At 31.1% G+C, this 19776-nt stretch overlaps 7 protein-coding genes across 7 annotated transcripts; 3 read left to right on the forward strand and 4 right to left on the reverse strand. All coding sequences in view use genetic code 12, as the record gives it.

Annotated features, from left to right (window-relative positions):
- Positions 1-379: 379 nt before the first annotated feature.
- Positions 380-5068, reverse strand: DFJ63DRAFT_322289 (uncharacterized protein; the record flags this gene model as incomplete). The annotated part of the gene is made up of 2 exons (XM_064907416.1): positions 380-4835; positions 4920-5068. The coding sequence occupies 2 exons, from the start codon at positions 5066-5068 to the stop codon at positions 380-382; spliced, it is 4605 nt and encodes a 1534-aa protein (XP_064763987.1).
- Positions 5069-7933: 2865 nt separating this feature from the next.
- On the forward strand, positions 7934-9178 carry TPK2 (cAMP-dependent protein kinase catalytic subunit; the record flags this gene model as incomplete). The annotated part of the gene is made up of 1 exon (XM_064908000.1): positions 7934-9178. The coding sequence occupies one exon, from the start codon at positions 7934-7936 to the stop codon at positions 9176-9178; it is 1245 nt and encodes a 414-aa protein (XP_064763988.1).
- Positions 9179-9479: 301 nt separating this feature from the next.
- DFJ63DRAFT_88082 (DNA-directed RNA polymerase II core subunit) lies at positions 9480-10257 on the reverse strand. The gene has a single exon (XM_064909165.1). The coding sequence runs from the start codon at positions 10118-10120 to the stop codon at positions 9782-9784; it is 339 nt and encodes a 112-aa protein (XP_064763989.1). The 5' UTR covers positions 10121-10257; the 3' UTR covers positions 9480-9781.
- Positions 10258-11107, forward strand: DFJ63DRAFT_88081 (mitochondrial 54S ribosomal protein bL12m). Its single transcript, XM_064909164.1, has one exon. The coding sequence runs from the start codon at positions 10395-10397 to the stop codon at positions 10908-10910; it is 516 nt and encodes a 171-aa protein (XP_064763990.1). The 5' UTR covers positions 10258-10394; the 3' UTR covers positions 10911-11107.
- Position 11108: 1 nt separating this feature from the next.
- AFT2 (Aft2p) lies at positions 11109-13400 on the forward strand. Its single transcript, XM_064909175.1, has one exon. It carries the CDS (start codon positions 11466-11468, stop codon positions 13227-13229), a length of 1764 nt encoding a protein of 587 aa, XP_064763991.1. The 5' UTR covers positions 11109-11465; the 3' UTR covers positions 13230-13400.
- Positions 13401-14228: 828 nt separating this feature from the next.
- On the reverse strand, positions 14229-17358 carry ZCF10 (Zcf10p; the record flags this gene model as incomplete). Its single annotated transcript, XM_064907417.1, has 2 exons — positions 14229-14258; positions 14623-17358. The coding sequence occupies 2 exons, from the start codon at positions 17356-17358 to the stop codon at positions 14229-14231; spliced, it is 2766 nt and encodes a 921-aa protein (XP_064763992.1).
- A 284-nt stretch (positions 17359-17642) lies between these two features.
- DFJ63DRAFT_88077 (uncharacterized protein) lies at positions 17643-19776 on the reverse strand. The gene has a single exon (XM_064909163.1). It carries the CDS (start codon positions 19425-19427, stop codon positions 17928-17930), a length of 1500 nt encoding a protein of 499 aa, XP_064763993.1. The 5' UTR covers positions 19428-19776; the 3' UTR covers positions 17643-17927.

Consider the following 19776-nt stretch of genomic DNA (forward strand, 5'->3'; position numbering starts at 1 on the left):
CAATACACGAACTTAATCAGTTTCTATTTAGGGTTAACTATAGATATTGACCCAATATGATTCTGAAAAAAAAGTTCAATTTAGAAATAACAAAAAAAAACGGCAAAATAGATCACGTGACAGAGATAATACAAATTTTTTTTACAAGCTTTAAATTTATTATAATGTTTTTATATTAAAAGTACAATAATTTTTTTTGATAACAAATATAATTTTATAAATATACACATGGGAGATACTTTAAGGTATCTATAACAGGAATAAGAAAAAATGATGAGAGCCAAAGTCTCATCGTAACGCAGAAATAATACTATGAATGTAACGTATCATAGTTTGATGATGATGATGTATGTTTTTTATATGGTTTTTTGTAGTTTATTTAACTTAAATTTATACTATTTCTAGTATGCAATCTTATCAAACTTTCAGCTTGACTTAATCCAGGAACTTCATGAGTGGTATCAACTCTTTCTAATGAATTTCTGGATGTTTTATATTCACCTCTTTGAATCATTTGTAATCTTAATTGATTAATATCAATTGGATGTCTGAATTGTTCATTGATAGTTTGACTTCTTGATCTTGAACCCGAACCAATAGTGTTCTTTCTCTTCAATGTAGCTCTTCTCTTGATAGTATTGAAAGTCTTTGCAATTGGATTATTATTTGGTGAATCAGTTGGACTACTTGGTACTTGATCAGCTTCCGAACTGAAATTAATATGATGTTCATTATTATTACTATTATTCATATTAAATGAATCGAGTCTTGGAACTTCGGGATGAGCTTCCTTTTCTAATTCAACAAGTAATTCAGGATCTTTATCCATAATTTCAGATAAAAGTCTATGTCTTTCCACGTCTTCATAATCAGTTGGATCGTAACCTTGAGGATAATCATCATATTCACCCATTCTTACTCTTTCTCTAATAATATCAATATCACGAGGGTGAAAGTTTCTCTTTAAGAAATCAAATATAAATCTTGGAAGTACACATAAAAGAACTCCAATGAAAATACAACACCAACAACCTAAAGTACCGAAAACTTGAGCTCCAGCTCTATAGAATTCTTGAGCTGAAAATAAAACGGCACTCCAAGCTCCAGTCCAGAAATAAACTAATAAAATCGAAATAGCATAGATTAAAAGTGATAACCAATCCCATCTCTTCTGTTGTAAAAGAATATAGAAGTTACAAGCTGTCACAGAAAGACATACTGAAACCACACCAATCCAGAATCTATGATCAATGGTCATACCTTGAGGATTTTGGAATCCAATATAATACAACAAATATGGGAAATAGAATGATATGACAGATTGATAAAGACCATCAACCATGTACCAAATGAATTTATATTGAGACCATTCAACTCCTAATATACCAGATCTGTATAATTGAGGAACCAATAAGGAAACAGTATCTGAAACATCTTGATCCAACACGGCCAACACAATGACTGATAATGATGTGAAGGCTAAATTATAAAACATTAAATAGGTATATTCGAAAAGATAAGATCCATCGAAATTATTATAGATACCAAACCAGAAAAGTGTAATCGTGAAAACCACATTTTTATAAAAGAAACATGGAATCATTTCAGCTAATCTTTTATAAGACCATCTACCATGAACTAATAAAAGACGAGCCAAGAATCTAAATTGGCCAATGGCATAATCAGAAGACATAACAGCTTGTCTACCTTCTTCACCGGCAATACCAACACCAACATTGGCAGCTTGAATCATGGCCACATCATTAGCACCATCACCAATGGCTAAGGTCATAACTCCAAGATTTGTTTTAACAGTCTTAACCACTTCAGCCTTTTGAGATGGAGAAACACGACAACAAATAACAGATTTACATTGTTTACCTAATAAAAGGAATTTTTGTCTTAATTTAGTAACCGATGGATTGGCGTGACTAGTTAAATCTTGGAAAACCAAACTTAAAGCAGCTCCATCAATAATAAGGGCAAAATTAGGTGAGGGAGCACTATGATCTAATTTAGCCTCTTTAATTAAACGATCAATTTCAGCCACATCATTCTTTTCTTTTAATAATCCGAAATATTCTTGTAAGTAATTAGTAATTAATTGATCAACATATTCAACATCATTTTGTTGTTCTTCAGTTTCAGGTCTAACTACTAATAATTTCATTTCATTTTCTAATAAATTACAAGAAAATCCAATATTAATAGCAGTTTCAATTCTATCACCAGTTAAAACCCATAATTTAATACCAGCTTGAGCCAAAATAGCAATGGAATCAGGAACACCAGCTTGTAAACGATCTTCAATGGCAGTACCACCTAATAAAATCAAATCACCTTCGATTTCATCATCTAATTTATCGATAAGTTCATCACGAGAATCATCAATCGAGGCACAAGCATCTTTATAACGTTGAGTCCAACTATTATAAAAACTTGGATCTAATTCCTTTTGAGCAATACATAAGGTTCTTAACCCTTCTTTAGCGAAATCTTCTAAATGTAAAGCAGTTTTTGAAATAACATCATTGGAATTAGATTTTGGATCTAATCTTTGGAAAATAACATTATCGGCCCCCTTTGTGATTAATAAGATTTTACCTTGAGGAGTTTTAATCACACATGACATTCTCTTCCTTGCAGATGTGAAAGGGATAATATCTAATAATTCATATTCTTGAGAATCACCATAAATTTTCAAAATCAATCTTTTTCTTAATCTTTCTTTAAACACAATACCTAAATCACGAGCCACAGATACTAAGGCCGCTTCATCGGGGGATTCAGCTTTAAAATCTCTTAATTCTGGATCTTCTTCATTTTCTTCAGTAACCACAGTATGACATAAAGCTAAAGCCAACATAAATTCTTCATTAGCATTCTTTTGTTTACGATCAATATTTGACATGGTATCTTTAACATAATCACTTGATACAAAAGTAACATTTTCTTCTCTTAATTGATCATTAATGGAAAATTTAGTTAATTCTTCAATCATAGATTGTTTATCATTACCAATGATACGTTTCCATTTCTCAGTTTCAGTAATCACATCCAAACCGGCACGTTTATCTAATCCTTGTTTAGCTTCAGTATAAGCTAAACCATAAGATTTACCATTAATGGTACATTTTTTAAATTCCATAACGTTTTGAGTCAAAGTACCAGTTTTATCACTAAAGATATATTCAATTTGTCCTAAATCATCCGAAATATTCCAAGTTTTTGGCGTACATGGGAAATCCAATTTTTCATAATACATTTTTCGATCTGAAAAGATAAAGAATGCTTGTAAAGTTTTAATAATTTCCACCGAGATATATAATGAAATAGGAACTAAAGCTTGATAAATGATAAGGGACACAACAAAACCAATAACCCCATTGATAGCAGGAGTTGAACCATAAGCTTGGAATTCGAAATATAATCTTGATACATTGGTTTTAGTATAGAATAAACCATTGATTAAACCTGAAACAAAACAAAGGACAAATAACACGATGAAATTAATAATAACTGATAAATTCAATTCATGAGCAATTTTTGATGATTTAGTTGGAGTTATACCTGAATTAAGCATGATTTTAGTTTCTGAACCAGTATAAATAACCAAACCAATAACCCATTTTGTATTTCTTAAAGTACAACCTCTTAATAATACATTATCATTTGAAAGAGCTTCCTTTTCATCAGGATTAATTAAAGTATGATTTTCATCATAATTTTCATAATGAATGGTACCTCTAAAAGCATAAAGATTACTATTTGGAGCATCACATTCAACCCAAAATTTCGTATTACCTAAATCATCAGCATGTTTTAAATTATGAGAACCACCAGCATGAATTGAAGTTTTTAATTTTAAATTGGTTTCACCATCTAAATTTTTAGTTTCAATATAACAATTACCTTCAGTATCAGATGTTGAAAGGATGATAATATCAGCAGGGATTTCTTCATTAGCACGAACTCTAATCATATTACCAACACTAACATCTTTCCATCTTCTATTTTTAAAACAAGTTGAAGAATTAGATTCATTTGAGGTTTGTAATACAGGATTTAAAAGGGTATTTGCTCCAGCCACAGTTTGTCTATGAGCACCAGTATGAGATTTTCTAGCTTTACGAGATGAAGTTGATTTTCTATTTTGAATTGGTTCATCAGGTGGGAGACTTTCAACATTTGAATTAAGGGAAAATTCACTAACAATGGTTGAAACTCGATGTAATTCATTTTGTTCAATTTGTTTATTTTGACGAATGATTTCTTGTTTCTTCTTTCTTGAAGCAAATATCATAATCATAACTGTTTTTAAACCACGATAAAATTTTAATAAAATTCGACTACAAAATTTCTTAAATCTTCTCCATGGACCCACATAATCAGTTAACACATTTGGATTATGTAAACCAGTTAATAAATGAATGGGAGAATTATTTAATTCCATATCACTACTTCCTCTACTACTATCTTCAAAGGCATCTTTAACTGCAGTTATACAAACAATAACAATCAAAGGTGTAGCAGCTAAACCAGGAGATGGAACTCCAAAGATTTGAAAAGCTCCTAAAATAGCAATGACTAAGAAATAAAAATTAGCAATATTTGTAAATTGAAATAAGATATTTTTGGGTAAGAATGAAAGGGGAGTATATTTTGTTGTTCTAATTTTATTTCTTGGATATGTAACAATGGGTATACCATTATGAGTTTGCATATTGGGAGGTAAATCATAATTTACATAAATATTACGAGGAGTATTATCATAAATTTCTTGTAAATAAGGAGGTCTTTTCCCAAGACCTTTATTATAGAAGAATAATTGAAATCTTGATTTTAAATCAGGAGGATGACTTGAGATTAAATCTTGATAAGTATATTTTTTATTAGAATCATCTTGTTTTGTAGTTGACAGATTTGCATTTGAAGAAGAAATTTGATCATTTTCATTTACTCTAATTGGACTTGAACCATCATTATCTAATTTATAAGAAGAATTTGATAAATTATCAACTTTTAATTCATCTCTTGCAGGAGGAGTTATTGAATCTGAATTTGACATGATTAAAGGAGTTATTATTTTGATATGGATGATGAATATGTTGGATTGATGATGCAAAAAATGGGATGTGTCTATAATCTATGGGGGAATGATAAAAAAAGTCAAGTGGGAGATACTGTAACTATTAGTAATGACTAGATAGAAGGAAATAAGCAAAGTTAAAAGATGAAGTGAAATGAAATGAGTTAGGCAATGAGTGTAGATGGAATGGTAATGGATTGGACTGATGATGATGATGATTTAAGATCTGTTGTCAATGGATGGATGAACACAATCTAGAGGGATGAATAAATTGACTACTACTATGTATGGATGAGATGATTTTATAGCAGTAAATTAGTAACAGTAGTTAGTTAGTTAGTTATAGTAGTACCAGTACTATCTATCTAGGATGGGATGAGGGATGGATGGTATGATTAATGGATTGATTAGATAGGTTTAAACAAGAAGAAAGAATGTGTTGTAAAAATATAGTTAAATTAAATTACGATAATAATAATTTTTAGTAATTAACGGAACACAGTACAGTACACTATGACACAGTAGCACAGCACAGCACACAGCACAGCTTACAGACAGACAGCCAGGCAGCGCTAAGGAAAGAGAGAGAGAAATTTAAAGAGAGACATTTTTTTTCACATTTTTTCATTTAAGGAATAAAATCCGACTTTTGATTCGCATTTAGGCTCTAAAAAAAAAGAAAAAAAGAAAGACAATGCACAGTAAATTACGATCATCATTTAACTAGACTATACTTCTAATTAAGTTAAGTATGTTGTTTCATGGTATCATAGCCTTCATCGTTGGTTCATAGTATATCATATACATGCTTACATACGACATAGCCATGCCATGCCATGCCATGCCATGACTTGACTTGTCTTGACCGAGATGATCAACATCGTTTTGTTATTATTTTATCTATTAAATAAATAGGCTTAAAAAAGGTTCTTTATTGTTTATTTACCATTTCCGTCCCGCCCCTACAAAATTACACAAAATAAAAAAATTGAGGACTTTTTTAACTATGAGAGATCGGTAAACTCGGTAAACTTTTTGGTTAGTCCATCAATTGAATAGTTATTTTTAATCAATCTCTCATCACCATGTAGATACTATATGTTAGTTTAATTCTATTATAAGTTAATATCCATCAATTAATGTCTAATCACTTTTAATTATTTTATCAAATTTATTAATCGTTTTGTCTTAGGGTCCATTTTAGCTTTTTTTGCAATACTATACCTCTACAATTAAGACTCTTCTCTCTTTTTATACTGATATTAAAAGAAAAGAAGCTTATTCTTAAACTATGAAATCTCTGTTAATATAACCTTTGGATGATTACGTTATCTTATCTTTATAATCCTCCTGATTATGATCAATTTGTTTAAAATTATCCTGTTTGATTGATACTTTCAACTTACAAGTAATGAAGGTATGTGTGCTGTAATTATTTTTAATAGGAAAAAAACATAACCTGTAAATATGAAAAACAAGAAAACTGTAAATTATATTTGACATATCCAAACTGTAAAATATTTCATATTTTACAGTTTTAATGTTACAAAACAGGGAACTCTTCCATATAGAGAAACAGACACAGATTAGACACATAGTATGAGAGATATGGTAATAATGATACTGATGTTGATTAACAGAAGTATCACAAAGAGAATAACATATACATCCTTTGATCAATTAACAAGTGATTATTTAACAAGTACTGGTTATCATGAACTAGTGTATGATATAAATGGACATTTCCTCCCCTCCACCCCTAGATGGATGAATGTTTGTTCTCTTTTGGTTTATCTATTTTTGATCCTTCACACACTCCCTTTTTCCATAAAAATTGTCCAATTTGTATGTATTAGCAACTATTAACCATAGAGATAAACCATCTAATATCAATTATCAATTGATGGGATGTGATGATATATTCTATTCTATTCTCTTCAAGCCTTTCCAATTCTTCTTTGTAATTCCTTTTTATATATCATTATGATTGTACTACATTCTATGTAATAATTTGTTCTCCTTCTATGATCATCTTCTCTCTCTGTCACTGTCCATAGTCTATGCAGGACCTCAAAAAATGTCCTCATCCATCATCAATTCTCTCACTATTTGTTAGTAGTGTCTCTCTTTGTTCGCTGAGTGTCTCCCACCCACCCCCTTAGAATTAAATAGTAAAAGTTCATAAGAATTGATATCTCTTTGAATTCTAGATATCCATTCTTAGGCCGTTCAATTCAATTGACTTTCAATTATATCATTGACATCATTCTTAATAGTCTAGCACTATTCAATTCATCCATCCATCTGTCACTCTCCCTAATCCATTCTACATTTGGGGAAATCGCATCCTCAACGAACAAATAATCAAAACGTGAAACAGACTAAAAGCTCAATTTCTCAATTTCAAATTGACAATTTTTCCTTCTATTCATTCATTATTTTATCGTTGATTCATATTCAACCTTTAGTTCAATTCAATTCAATTCAATTCTACCTTCATTCATTAAACTCTAATTGACGGTATCCCATTCATCATTTCAATTGATCATATAAAAAAAAGTAGACATCTCACTTTCATCAATCATTCAATCGATTAATTAAGCAATCAATCAACCCCTAAAGCATCGAAGCAGAAGATTACCAATCAAGTCCTTCATCACTAACCAATTGACTCCACATCCTTCCCATCATAGTCAATTGATTCCCAAACACTGACCTTCCTTCCTTCCTTCCTTCCTTCCTTCTTTACTTTATTAAGAATATACCTCTTTACATCATTTTTTTATCTTGTTTTGATTTATATTCGTTGTTGTTCTTGATTATTTTACTTTATATGATATTTTGATGCCTTCTACCAATATTTTTAAAAAACTTCATATAACAAGACTGAATAACAGTAGTAATAATAATAGTGAAAATAATAGTATTCAAGATTTAACTTCAACAACCATTGCATCTTCATCATCATCTACCAATAAATCAAATATGGATTTCTTTACTTCATCTCATACAACCCAACCAGCAACCACCACCACTGACTCTTCTCATCATAGCTCGCATAATACTTCATCAGTTGGAACTTCGGAAGCCATTCGAAGATCACTTTTACCTCAACGTTCAACCGTTTCAAAAGGGAAGTATTCTTTAACTGATTTTAGTATTATGAGAACTTTAGGTACAGGATCATTTGGTAGAGTTCATTTAGTTCGTTCAGTTCATAATGGAAGATATTATGCTATAAAAGTATTAAAGAAACATCAAGTGGTTAAAATGAAACAAGTTGAACATACTAATGATGAACGTCGAATGTTAAAATTGGTTGAACATCCATTTTTAATTAGAATGTGGGGTACATCTCAAGATACAAAAAATCTTTTTATGGTTATGGATTATATTGAAGGAGGTGAATTATTTTCACTTTTAAGAAAATCGCAAAGATTCCCAAATCCAGTAGCTAAATTTTATGCTGCTGAAGTTACTTTAGCATTAGAATATTTACATAGTCATGATATTATTTATCGTGATTTAAAACCAGAAAATATCTTATTAGATAGAAATGGTCATATTAAAATCACTGATTTTGGATTTGCTAAAGAAGTTAATACAGTTACTTGGACTTTATGTGGTACTCCTGATTATATTGCTCCTGAAGTTATTACTACAAAACCTTATAATAAATCAGTTGATTGGTGGTCCCTTGGTGTATTGATTTTTGAAATGTTAGCTGGTTATACTCCATTTTATGATTCAACTCCTATGAAAACTTATGAAAAAATCTTATCGGGTAAAATCCATTATCCAAGTTTTTTCAGTCAAGATGTAATTGATTTATTATCAAAATTAATAACGGCAGATTTAACTCGTAGATTAGGTAATTTAATGAATGGTCCTGCTGATATTAGAAATCATCCATGGTTCCTGGAAGTGGTATGGGAAAAATTACTTGCTAAAGATATCGAAACTCCTTATGAACCTCCTATTACGGCTGGGGTGGGTGATAGTTCGCTTTTCGATCATTATCCTGAAGAACAATTGGATTATGGATCTACTGGTGAAGATCCTTATGCTGAATTTTTCGGAGATTTCTAGATCAATCGAATTGTCTTTTCATTTTTATTTTTATTATTTTTAACGTTTTTATCTTGATTTTGATTTTGATTTTTACTTTGATTCTTCCTCCATCCCATTTATTAAACATTAAAGGAGTCTATGGTTCCAGTTCTTTATTATTCTTTTTTTTATTAATGTTATCTCCCTCCCTCCCTATTATTATTATATATTAGTTTTGTACTTGCCAATTTTTTCAATTTACTTTTAACGTTTTCTTTTAAATGCTTTATACTTTTACTTTTACTTTTTACATTTTTTAAATATAAATACGATTTACTGCCCCATATCAATACCTTCAAAATATAAAATATAAAATGTATATTATTAAAACTTTTTATTTTGAATAACTAATAGATATACATTTGACTATATTTGTCAAAAATGTATAAAACCAAGAAATGAAAAACTTTATAAACAAAAATAATGACGAATAGGAAACGTAAACTTATGAGGGGGGAGGGGGGGATAATAAACACTATAATACAAAATTATGACAACTAGGATGACACTAAAGTCTACCTCACTCTATGGGAACTTTCCTTAACAACATACAACAACCACTGATTTAACCATTTTGATCTTTTAAGCTCGGAATACATTCTTACAATTCAAACAAACATAAAACAAAATCATAGAAGTATCTTTTCTTCTTTGTTGGGATTGGAAAAACACACAATCTTTATCGTTACATTTTGGACATTCCTTATTAGAACGAGGTAAAGTAGGATCACTTCCAATATCTTGTACCACACCAGCAGTTTCCCCAATATTAGTAATTAATTCATGTCTATACACTTTTGGATTCTCAGCTAATTCAGTATACCCACAATTACGACATGAATAAAGAAGTCTTTGTCCATCCTTGTCTTCCTTAGGATACAACATATTATTGCATTCAGCACAGAACCTAAATGAAGCCATGATGATATATTAAGTGATGTTATGTGATGGGGAGGATGAGTTCGTTGGAGAGCTTACTAACACTATCTAGATTATACATATTTGATATTTGGTCGCCATTTTTTTTTCATTCATTTTCAGTTTTTCAGAGTCGTGTGCCACTGTTCAAAAAAGTTAGTTGTACCAAAGAAATTTTTTCGAATAGAAATTTTTCTCTTTTTTCAATTATGAACGATATCGTATAAGGATCTTTTATATATTCGTATTAGTTTGAGATATAATAATAATAGTCATAATGTCAGTGTTACGTCAAGCAATCAGACCAGCATTAAGGTTGTCCACCAGAAGAATTGTCCCAACCGTGGCTGTTCGTTATAATTCTAGTGCTAGTAGTGAAGCTGCTGCCCCAGTTGATCCAAAGATTTCAACTATTGTTGATCAAATTTCAAAATTAACTTTATTGGAAACTTCAGCTTTAGTGACTGAATTAAAGGAAAGATTGAATATCCCAGATATCTCCTTACCATCTGGAGGAGCTGCTCCAGCTGCTCCAGCTGCTCCAGTTGAAGAAGAAGTTAAAGAAGTTGTGGAAGAAAAAACCATATTTTCAATTAAATTAGAATCATTCGATCCAAAATCAAAACCAAAGATCATTAAAGAAGTTAAAGGTTTATTAGGATTATCCTTAGTTGATGCTAAGAAATTTGTAGAATCTGCTCCAAAAGTATTAAAAGAAAATGTTGCTAAAGAAGATGCTGATAAAATTAAAGCTACCTTAGAAGGTTTAGGTGGTAAAGTTTCTTTAGAATAGATGTTAGATTCAAATTCAATTTCAATTTCAATTTCAATTTTCCCATTTAATTACATATCATCTCCATTTCATTATCATATTGACTTTTGATATTAATCATAATTCATTCATTGTTATTATAGTTAATATTCATTCATGTTAACCTCCTGTATATATACGTTTCCTTTTTAATATCACATATAAAAGAAGATAAACTTTAGTATCATATTGTAGTTGTAGTAGTAGTAGTAGTTGCGTCCTACCTAGGTTATAATCTGATATCCAACCCATCTATTGTCACTATAAGGTTATGATAACTATTTGTAGTTAAGCATTTTAACTATGTGTTGTTCGCGTGGGGGATTTTTTTTGTTAACCGGCCCACTGTAGCAGCAGCATCTTAAAATGACAATAATACAAATTTTTTGATAATTTTGATATAGAATTTATACTATCAAGAGTTAATTATAAACCACATTTCATCTATTCATTTCACTTGCTGATCTGTTGTCAAAAGAGGAGCTCGCATTAGAGCGGAATAGAATATCCATTATTCCTTAACCCGTCTTCTTTAATATGTCTGGTTCAAATCAACTTCAACGATGTTCGTTGCATGATTTAAGACTTGAAGACGAAAAATTTACTGATAAAAGTGAAATAAAACCTTGGCTACATAAGACCTTGTTGGATAAAAAGGGGATAGAGGTCGTGATCTATCGATCTGATTCTTTGAAAGTTGTGTTCAAATGTCGAAATGGGTCAAGAGAAGTGGTTGGATCTAAAAATGGAGACCCACGAGTACCTCCAAGACGTCAAACTACTTGTCCATTCAAAATTAGAGCCAATTATTCATTCAAAAATAAATTCTGGAGTTTGGTTATCATGAATGATTATCATAATCATGATGTTTATATTCCAGCGGAGATTTCAAATCCTGGATCCAATACTAATGTTAATTCTAAAAATCATACTATTAAATCAAATCATAAATCAAACAAGGGCAATCATAATAATCATACTCATAACAACAATATTAATATCAATAGTATAATTGATGGTAGTAATAGTCATTCAACTAATATGGATGGTTCCTTTACTGAAGAAACCGCTATATTAGCATCATCTCATGATTCAAGTAAATCAGGGTCTACAGCTGATGTATTTGGAAATTTAATGGAAAGTACAACTTCAAGTGTAAGTTCAGTGGTTTTATCTAGTAATCATTCTCCTGTGGATTCATCGAATTCCACATTTCATACCAGGCCTCAATCTCTGCCAAAGCAACAAAGATCATATCATGGGAATAATAATAGTAATAATAATAATGAATCATCAAAGTTTAATCCAGAACAAGTGGTTCAATATTTACGAAATGAAGTTAATCAATTGATTTCCAAGAATATTTACAAGAATAACTTGATTAAAGAAGAAGACAAATCATCTGTATTGGATACATTCACTCAACAATTACTTCTTGATCATAAAGATTTATTACTATTAAGCAATAAAGAATTATTCAATTCCAGTGGTAATTTAACCATTTTACCTAAACCAACTAAAGTAGAGAAACCAACCAGAAAGAGAAATGTACAATCACCTCGTCAAAAGCAACAACAACAAAAGAAATCAATCTTAAGTAGTTGGCTTAATACTTCCAATACCAATAATCCTAATTTGATTCCATTATCACCATTGTTGAACGATTCTGATAATGAGTACTCTACAGCCAATACTAGCAATGGAGCTACATCAATTGATAATCTACATTTACCAGTTATAAATATTGGAAATAACTTTAATAATTCTCATCCTGTTAATTTTGTATTCCCAAGTCAAGTTCTGCTGCAAATTCAAAATCAAAATCAACAATTACCCTCGTTTAATTCGATTCAGAATAAACTTCCATTATCACCGTCGGGAAATTCATCATTTATGAACAATTCAACTACTAATATTGCTACCACCACTTCTTCATTAATGCCTCCCATTGGGAATACTCCTGCTACATTAACTCCTGCTCATATCTTAGAGAGTTCTAACAAGAACCTCTTCAATTTAAGTTCCTCTTCAGCCTCTGCTGCATTGAGTGATTTCAAAATCGGGGGACCTATGAACAACCTTGGTACTAATATATTTTCAGGTCAATCATTACTTAATGGTGGTCCTAATATTATCCCAGCTAATGTTTTAAAAGATACGTCTAATTTCCTTACTAGTTCAACTTTCAATACCTTACCATCTACAAATCCGCAATCACGCGATTCAAATTCAAATTCAAATTCAAATGCCAATGTTGGTGCTAATGGTTTACTCAATAACTTCAATGATTCAGGTTGGTAAATATCCCTGATATCTTCAATTTCAATACTTTTTTTCTTTTTTTCTTTCAATTCTTCATTTTAGTGTGTTTTATAATTATTTGCTACTTTTTTCAATTCTACTTTGTTTGCTTTACTTATCCTAGTTTTTAATTCAATTTATAGAGTAATTTTAATAGACGTTTATTTCAGTACATAAATAAATATTATTTAGATAAGCTTTGCGATGTTTACGATGGCAGTGGGATCCGCATTTGAAAAATAGAACAAGCCAAAAAATGCGGCAAACTGAAAATTACAACTATTTCAATTGCCTCCCTTATTTAGATACTTACTTCAGCAACTTTAACACTAGAATTGATAATGGTACTTGCTAAGAGTACTTTCAATAGAATATACGGTGTGCCTACACCTGATTTGACTGGTTCAAAATTCATCATCCCTTCCATTTCAATTGGGAATATTCCTCAATTCTCGGTGGATTTATTGATTCATAGCCTAGATTTTAAAAAGATTGCTAGTTTGGAAGATAGTTATCTTTATCCCTTTGCTTCACCGATCGATCATCCTGTTAATGAACCAGTAGTGGGTGTATCAAACGCAATTGAAGTGTACTATAATGAAAAGTATCATTTAACTGTCATACAGCAAAGATCACCTATTATACCAAGTTATATTAATACTTATGTCAATGATATCATTTTACCTTTTATAATAGAATCAAATTTCTCCAAAGTGATAGTATTGGATTCATCAGATGCTGGATTAGTTGAAAATGCCATCGACAAGTCAATTGTGGTGTATACGAGTGATGATTTATTAAGTCAATCTTTAGAATCATTGAATTTAGATCAACCAAAGCAGATATCCTTACAAAATATTATTTATGAACATTCATCTTACGTCCGTTCGTTATTAGGAGCTCTTCAACTGTCAACATCCTCTCCAAAAGTAGATACAAGTGTATTGGTTAGTTTTGTTTATGAAGGAGATAATTTCCATGATGGTGAAACTCTCGCTGCTAAAACTCTTGATGTATTAGATTTACCTCCTATAACCGAATGGACACGTCCAATAAGTTGGTTAGGTGCTTATGGTGATAAACCAGTTCCAAATGCCATGGAAGATGGATTATTCGGTTAATTTGTCTATTTGTTTCTCTATTTCTATTCTGTATATATTCATCAATATGTGTGTGCTTTTATGTTTAGATATTATTAATATTATTACAATAAATCTATAAGAAATTAATTAATTAACTATCTAACTATTTTCTGATTCTATGTCTTTTGATTGTTTTTACCCGCCATCTTTTGTAAGTATTCATGTAATCCAATATTATCAATATCATCATTACCATTATGAACTTTAATTTCCACATCTTGTTGATGAGCTGAAGGATGACGGTTTATAACCTTATTCTTATCCCCAATTTTATTCTTATCTTGAGCGTCATTATGAATATATCCTAAATTCTTCATGAATTTATCTAATCTACTATCATTTCTAGCAAAATCAGTATCTAACATGAAAAGATCTAATTCTTCCCGTGGTGGATTTTGATTTTGATTTGCCGTCGTCACAAGTTTAGTTGAAGATCCAGCTGCACTAGTTGAATCATCCAAAGTATTTAAACCTGTATAACTCCCAAATAATGGTCCGAAATCATGACTTGTTGAAGATCCATTCCCTTCGCCCCAACCTTTAGAGGTTTGTAAATCTGATAATTTAGATGTATCACTGCTCACAGTATCTTTGTTCTCAACTGTGGAAGGAGTATTTAATAAATTAACAAGGGTATGATTTGAACTTGGTGATTGCTTAATATGAGGGAACATGCCTGAAAATGGAGATGTTGCATCATTATTACTACTGCTAACATTCATAAGATATCGGAATGATCCCAGTTTACCATTCTCAGGATCTTTTCTCTTGATAGCTTCATTAGTCATAGTGGTTAATAAATCATCCACAATATTATGCATAACTTTATAGATTTCCCATGATATTCTACATGGAACTGAAGTTAAAGCAGCATTGACTAAAAAGCTTCTAAAATCTTCACAATGACTACTCTTAATATCATTAGGATTTTCACCTTCAAACATCATCATATTAGGGAAATTGAATGCCATGAGTATACAATAATCAATAAAAGGATAATATTTTAAATTCTTTAATGAATTAACATTGATGAGCTTTTTAATTGATAAAATAGCTTTAGTATATTGTCTATTACGTGAGCGTATAATACGATCTTTAACTGTATCACCCTCCGAAGAACTTTTCAATCCACTTAATCTAGCTGCCAAAACACACCACGTTAAATCTCGAATAAGATGTAAAAATGCCACTGTGGGAGGAACAGAACTTGGATTTTCATATTTATCAAGTTGACAATATGATGGAAGATCCGATGCCCATGAATCCAATTTATGTTTGAAATATGATAATGTGCGTTTACTATCTTCACGAAGTTCTTCGTCACAATGTTCTTCTTCTTTAATTTCACTATCTTCAGCAAGCATCCCCTTACTAGTATCTATGGTACAAGTTAAAGCAGTATTTAAAAAAGAAACCACTTTAATGGCTTCATTAAATGTCAGGAGGAATCTTCCACTATCCAAATGAATACTTTCTGGTGAATGATAACATTTCCAAGATTCCCATTCTTCCCAACCATCACTATTTATTTGAGGTACAGGCCAATCCATCGATCTAACCACCGGAGATCTTCCCATTCTTGATGCTAACATAGTATTAATGATATAAACCGATGCCCAAGTTCTTTCCCGATTAATTTTATCTAGAGTTGAAGTAGGTTTACTACTCTTTTTAGAATCACCAGTTTCAGAAGCTGGTGTCATTAATCTAACATCAATGGCCATACGTGAACCTGATGAAATCAAAACCCATGAATAATCCCATTGTCCAAGTTGATAATAATATAATCCTAATAAAACCATGGCTTGGATAGTTTCTATGGTTGTAGTGAATGAATTTTCTAATGCCATTATAGCATTCTTAGCATATGATGCAGTTAATTTATTATTATTTATAGTATTTGAAGCTGAACTTGATGAACTTAATTTTCCTAAGGCTAAGATAGCCCACACCAAGGCAATTAAATTACAATCTGAAGCTTGTAATTTTGATTTATCAGCCGTACCATGAAATGATTGAAGATGATGAATTTGTCGTATAATTGAAATTCTATCTAACATAGGCAACCAAGGATGATAAATTTGAAAATAACAATCCACTATACTTCTTAAACTTTCGGGAAATTGAAAAATCTCCATTGGTAATTTGATGGTATTTGAAATTGATGCATTTATAGCTGATGATGATACATTAAATATAGACCCTACTCGGAATGGATTCTTTTGATCAATTAATAATCGATTATTATATTGCAGGATTGCTTTTGTAGTGAAACCTGATATTATAGATGATAAACCATGATATTGTAAAGCGACAGGTTCCCAATTTTCCGAATTACCTTCTAATTCATCCGATATGAATTGGAATATGTCATCATTTAAGAAGAATGCAGGATCATTGATTAAATTATAATCTTCCACTCTTTCACCATTTGAACCAGGGAATAAATGCAGATTATGAACCATTCTTGTCAAAGGTTGTTGTACTTCAATCGTACCAGTTTCCAGAACTTGTGATATCAGTTGTTGCATATTTGATAATGACATTAATCCTGAAGTTGAACGTTTTGCATCATGAACGACTGAATTATTTTCAATAATGAATTGATCCAATAGGGATGATATAGTATGACTATCCCATAACACTTGTAAATTATTGATATTTTCTATAAATTTCACTGATTCCATTGATTCTGTCAAGGTATTAATTAATTTTGTTTCAATCACTTTCCCAACTTCAGGTAAATCAGTGATAAGACTAGTGATTAACCCTTGGAATAGTATTACTTTCTTTTCAAGATCATGAGTATAACCAGTGGGTAAGCCACGTCTCTTTGATGATTGAGTATATGTACAAGTCTCGTGATTGCTCACACAAGTAGAACAAGCAGGAGTTTGACCATCACATTTTGCTTTCTTGGATCGACAGAAGTCACAAGCTTGTTTGATTCTTCTTTTCTTTATGGCAGGAGTCGATGAATCACTCATGATGACTATTACTAGTGTTTTCCTCTATGAATATACTTGCTTGTTGCTATAGTTGACAGTTAGACCAAAAGGTTTATGATAATTATAATTAGGAACAATATTGAGTCAAAGCAAAGAAAGTGGTAGGAAGAAGTATCATGAAAGGTGCGGGAAAGTACTTAAGCCCAACTATATAATAGTTTTAACCCGCTCAAATAATAACGGTAAAATTTTGTGATTAAACCTTCCCAACAGTATTTTGATTGTGTCTATCATAGTTAAGAAAAGATCTATATGTATGTGTAATTTACGGTATACCAGGCGGGTAAATAATTATCCCCCCCTTGCGGTTTCCTTGTCAGAAAAGTCACTGTCAAAGAAAAATTTAATTCTCACTAATTAATTTTTTTTTTTTATGTGGGGTACCCCTTTAGCGGGAATTTTTTAAATTGTCGCAAAATTTGTCAGTAAAGGTTATATGCATGCAAAATTGATATTTAACTATAAAATACAATTACTAAGATTAATAAGTGTGAATATAAAAAGGTTTGCTTCTTTTATGAGTAATTGATTGTTGGGTAATTAAAAATCTAAATCGATATAGGCTTTAAATTATCAGATACTTCGAATTTTGCATCTGTTTTTTCTTTGATTTCTTGTAAAGTGGTGGATGGATCAAATTCAATAAGGATCAATTTCTCATCAATAATATCAAATACAGCTAAATCAGTAATGATTCGGGATACACATCTTTGACCAGTTAATGGGAATACACATTCTTCCAAGATTTTAGATCTACCCTTTTTATCAACATGTTCCATAATAACCACCACTCGAGTATTCTTTGGATTACTTACTAAATCCATAGCTCCTCCCATTCCTTTAACTCTACCAGGTAATCCCCAATTAGCTAAATCTCCTTTATTTGAAACTTGTAATCCACCTAAGATAGTAAGATCAATCTTACCCCCACGAATCATAGCAAACGATTCATCAGATCCAAATAATGATGCACCTGGTTTAAGAGTTACTGTTTCCTTTCCTGCATTGATTAAATCAGCATCTTCTTCCCCCTTTTTTGGATATGGCCCTAATCCTAAAATCCCATTTTCAGATTGTAATGTAACATTTATCGATTCAGGTAAATAATTAGGTACTAAAGTTGGAATACCAATTCCTAAATTTGCAATAGATCCATCTTTAAATTCTTGAGCTGCTCTTCTAACTATTTTTTCTCTCTTTTTATCAGCATCAGATTGGGTTGTATTTTGATCCAGTTTTTCTTCAGAATATTTGAAAATTTCAATATCTTTTGGTGTAGTAGATTGAATAATTCTATGAACATAAAGTGAAGGTAAATGAACATCTTCAGGTTGAATTTCTCCTGGTTGAACAATATGTTCAGCTTCAACAATAGTTAATTTCGCATTTCTACCAAAGGCAGAATTAAAATTTCTTGATGCCCCTCTAAACCAACAATTTCCTAATGTATCAGCTTTAAAAGCTTTAACAATAGCCACATCTCCAAAAATAGCAGGTTCTAATAAATATTTCTTACCATTAAATTCCCTAACTTCTCGAGGAATACTCGTTTTTAAAACTTTATCACCAGTTTCATTATATCTAACGGGTAATTTCCCTTCTTCTAACCAAGTACCAACCCCAGTTGGAGTATAAAATGCAGGTATACCAGCTGCACCAGCTCTAACACGTTCAGCAAGATTACCTTGAGGAGTTAATTCTAAATCAATCTGACCTGTTAAATACATTTTTTCAAATGTTCTATTACCTCCAATATATGAAGAAATCATCTTGGTAATTTGTCCTGTAACTAATAATTGAGATAATCCTCGACCATCTAATCCGGCATTATTGGAAACGGCAGTGATATTATTGATCTCTGGTTTTTCTTTCATAGCATTTATGATAGTATCTGGTACACCACTTAATCCAAATCCCCCCGATAATAATGTGATATTTCCAGTGATACCTTCCAATGCCTCATCCGTACTTTGAACTACTTTTGAACTGTATCGAACTGATACTTTGAAAGCATTTGATGCCAATTGAAGTCTTCTAAGAACTATCATCGTTTACGAATATATAGAACTAATTCATAATACCCGTCAATTCAAACATATACCCAGCCTTACCTTGATCTTTTATATAAATCATTATATCGGTAATATTTCACACGGATAATGGATTATGCGAACTTACTAAAACTTACGCGGTAAAATGCTTTCCTCAGTAATGGACCTTTTTTTTTTGGTCCTTAATTTATTTTCTCTCCCCCTCCATTCCGTTCTCCCTGTACGTACTCCACAAAATAAGTTTTTGTAATCAGGACAATCTGATCTTACCGGGAAATCGTCCCGACTAGTTTAGATCAAAATTAGTAACTTATTTACAAATTTGGTTTACGTACAGTAATGAATT

The sequence above is a fragment of the Scheffersomyces coipomensis genome (assembly GCF_036884675.1).
Source record: "Scheffersomyces coipomensis strain NRRL Y-17651 chromosome Unknown DFJ63scaffold_2, whole genome shotgun sequence".
Taxonomy (NCBI): Eukaryota; Fungi; Ascomycota; class Pichiomycetes; order Serinales; family Debaryomycetaceae; genus Scheffersomyces; species Scheffersomyces coipomensis.